This window comes from Branchiostoma floridae, chromosome 9 (assembly GCF_000003815.2).
Source record: "Branchiostoma floridae strain S238N-H82 chromosome 9, Bfl_VNyyK, whole genome shotgun sequence".
NCBI lineage: Eukaryota > Metazoa > Chordata > Leptocardii > Amphioxiformes > Branchiostomatidae > Branchiostoma > Branchiostoma floridae.
In genome coordinates this window covers 17,718,493-17,722,326 of record NC_049987.1, presented here as the reverse complement: position 1 = coordinate 17,722,326, position 3,834 = coordinate 17,718,493, and the positions used below count along the sequence as shown (strand labels likewise).

The following is a 3,834-nucleotide window of genomic DNA, read 5'->3' as shown; positions in this document are numbered from 1 at the left end:
GCATGCACATACATAAACACGCACATATGCACATCACTCACAAATACGCACCCTTACAACCATACACAAGTAATCACACACACATACACACAGACATACAAACGGATCACAACAATAGGTGTCACATTAAAATTAAACAAACTAATTATATAGAATATCCTTTATCAGCTCCTTAGTAACACACAATTTACCTTGATTAAATACTAACGTTACCAATAGTTCCATTGCGTTGATTTTCCACCATTATTATAAAGCAAGTGTTTCTATTTCCAGGCAATTGAGAATACATACAGCCTCTCAGTCATCATTGAAAAACACGAAAGGTCCCTGGGGAAGCTGGCAGCCAGCATGACACAACAGAACGACTCTCAGGTGCCCGGCATCTTCGACGAGATTCTTCAGATGCTAAAATCCGTGGAAGGCAACATCAAGAACCAAACTTGTACTGCAACCGCACAAAGGCGTAAGTATAAATTTATTGCAACTGTGCTTTTGACTGATGGCTATTCCTTAGAGTGCTGAGCCAACAATAAAACGGCTGCATGAACTTGTGTTTATAGCGGTGAGAGATTCCCTTTTATCAAGTTCAATATTTTCCCTGTAGTTTCAATTGAAACGCCCCTTAAAAACTGCATTTCTTTTTACATTAAAATAAATAGTAAGTTTAAACTCATGAATGATAACTTAGATTTATCTGCAAAACCCTAACCAACTACGGTATGAACAATAGGACCCTCATCACCTTCGCCGAGACGGTTATGCTTTCTTCGCCGCTTGTGTATGTGTGTTTGTGTGTGTGTGTGTGTATGTGTGTGTGTGTGTGTGTGTGTGTGTATGTATGTGTGTGTGTGTGTGTGTGTGTGTGTATGTGTGCGTGTGTGTGTGTATGTGTGTGTGTATGTGTATGTGTGTGTGTGTGTGTGTGTGTGTGTGTATGTGTGTGTGTGTGTGTGTGTGTGTGTGTGTGTGTGTGTGTGTGTGTGTTAGCGTGTGTGCGTGAGTGTGTGTGTGTGTGTATGTGTCTGTGTCTGTGTCTGTGAGCAGCGTGACTCAGGAAGCCGTGGTTGGATGATATTTGGTAGGTGGGAAACAAATGTCAAGTTCGATAATGGGCTCCCTACCAGCGTTATAAGGCACTGCAATTAAAACCTTTTTTTCAGCGCCCTGCCCTCCCGGTTACAACCAGTATCTTCACCACTGCTTCAAACTGTTTGAAACACGCATAACCTTCATGGAGGCGGCTGCAGCCTGTGCACGCGCGCGTGTTCCTGGCGGCGGCACCCTCGCCATGCCCCAAGACCGTGGTACCAACGGCTTCCTGGTCTCCCTCATCAATGCAAAAGACAGGTACAGTTTTTTTGTTACTAAGGCCACACCAAATTTATTCGCTGCATCTCGGATTTTTATTTTATTAAAAATGGACCAACAGGTCTCGAAAATAATTGGTTAAAGGTCTGGGGTGAAGACATGGCTTCAACAAAAAAAACAGCTAAAATTTAATAGCACATTTTCTGCAATGAATCCCTTTCTTTGATTTGTTACTAATTGTTCTGAATGAAAGGCATTAAAATTATGTGTATGCGGCTCTAAATGATAGTATTTATAGGTTTGTGATAGCAAAAACTGCATCATTTTTTCTCGCAACAAATAAAACAGGTGTGGCCTAAAGGGTAGTTGCCTTTTTTATATTCATGTTCAATATAAACAAAAATATACAGACATTTCCTCATTAGCCACATAAAATTGATAAATGATAATATAAAAAAGTTGTAACTCAATCCTTGATGAATAATGATATACAAAAGAAAGGTGGCAACAAAATTGTAACTCAAGTCTTGATAGATGGTAATATTCATATCATAAGTCGTAACAAATCAAGCATATGATATAAAGCTAGTTCAACTTTTTTCGTGGGTTAACATATACCCGTTGTTTTAAGAATCGGTAATTAGTGATATCAAGTCAATGGACGGTGATTTCAAATTGTTAAATATTCAATGTACTATCTGAAACTACCGTCTGTCGACTTGCTAACCCCAAATACCCTTTCTTGTCTATAAACAACGGATATCGGTTAACCCGCGGATAACGGTGAACTAGCGTTAAACATAACTCAGGTACAGTTCGGGTGACTACTGGTTCGGCCTGCACGATCGGAACGAGGAGGGTAAGTGGGAATGGATGGACGGCAAGGCTCTGAACAGTGGGATCAGCATGTGGGGAATGGACCAGCCAAACGACATTCGGGGCGGTGAAGACTGTGCCTCGTACGGGTGGAAGAACCTTTGGTATGACACCGGCTGCAGCAGGAAGAACAGGTTCATCTGCCAAGTTCTTTCATCAGGTTTGTTATTACCTTCGCCAGAAGGTTCTGTTTTGAGCTAACCTGGAATCCAGTCTAGTTGTGGCACGGCCTACCCAGATCTGGGCCTACCGTAGTTCACTCAGTAGGCTCTCTACGGGGCCAGTGCAGCACTCAGCCGCCGGTGTAATCATTCACTACCGTGGCCGATATCAACAATGTGCAACACACTTACTTTTCTGCTCAAGACACTTACTCTTCTGCTCAACACACTTACTTTTCTGCTCAACACACTTACTTTTCTGCTCAACACACTTACCTTTCTGCTCAACACACTTACTTTTCTGCTCAACACACTTACTTTTCTGCTCAACACACTTACTTTTTTCTGCGTGAGACACTTACTTTTTTCTGCGCGAGCCACTTACTCTTCTGCGCGAGCCACTTACTCTTCTGCGCTGCACTTACTCTTCTGCGCTGCACTTACTTACTTTTCCTGTGGTGCGCACCCCTCCCTTTATCAATGGATGGTCCCTGAATCAGGCCAAAGGTCACAAAGACCGCATAAAATGTAGTATTGACCGCATGTCAATCCTAAATTATCCTCCTTCGGATGACCCTATGAAATGACCCTTACCCTAGCGCGTTTTTGTGGATTCAATTTAATTCTTTTTGGTCTTTAGTATAGCATTTTGACAATGCAGATCGATAACGACAAGTCTCGATTTGATCATCACAACATCGCGTTTTGTTGCCATCACAACGTATTGTCAACTTTGAAAACATTCAGTTGAATGGTGGGTGGGCGTCTCTGACTTAGTCAATTTATTTGTTACTTAGTACACCCCTACCCCTTTGGAGACCCTACTATGTGGATTTGGTCACAAGAAATACCCGCTTCTGATTAACAATTAGATCCTGGGAGTGGCCTGACTATGTGGATTTGGTACTGCTCCGCCCACCTAGTAGGGTCTCCAAAGGGGTAGTGGTGTACTAAGTCCACTCCGTCCAAAGTTAGTCCGGATCCGGGTAGTAAAATTCAGTGCTCCCACCAAAACATTACGTGCGGCAACTTGGCTATTTATTACTAAACAGACGCCGAATTCTGGACAGAGGAGCTACCAAGGCCTACCTGCCTTCGTACTCCTATCTACAGAGGAGTTAAGAGCCTCTGCCTGGTTTAGGTAAACCCTGGTAAATAAAAGTTTAAAGCTGCGCGCCAGAAACGCGCGCAGAATTTGTTTTCAAAGTTGACAATACGTTGTGATGGCAACAAAACGCGATGTTGTGATGATCAAATCGAGACTTGTCGTTATCGATCTGCATTGTCAAAATGCTATACTAAAGACCAAAAAGAATTAAATTGAATCCACAAAAACGTGCTAGGGTAAGGGTCATTTCATAGGGTCATCCGAAGGAGGATAATTTAGGATTGACATGCGGTCAATACTACATTTTATGCGGTCTTTGTGACCTTTGGCCTGATTCAGGGACCATCCATTGATAAAGGGAGGGGTGCGCACCACAGGAAA

At 42.6% G+C, this 3,834-nt stretch overlaps 1 protein-coding gene across 1 annotated transcript; it reads left to right on the top strand.

Moving 5' to 3' along the window:
• Positions 1-284: 284 nt before the first annotated feature.
• On the top strand, positions 285-2,409 carry LOC118423680 (alpha-N-acetylgalactosamine-specific lectin-like). Its single transcript, XM_035831916.1, has 3 exons — positions 285-463; positions 1,161-1,347; positions 2,118-2,409. The coding sequence occupies exons 1-3, from the start codon at positions 349-351 to the stop codon at positions 2,383-2,385; spliced, it is 570 nt and encodes a 189-aa protein (XP_035687809.1). The 5' UTR covers positions 285-348; the 3' UTR covers positions 2,386-2,409.
• The last annotated feature ends 1,425 nt before the right edge of the window (positions 2,410-3,834 follow it).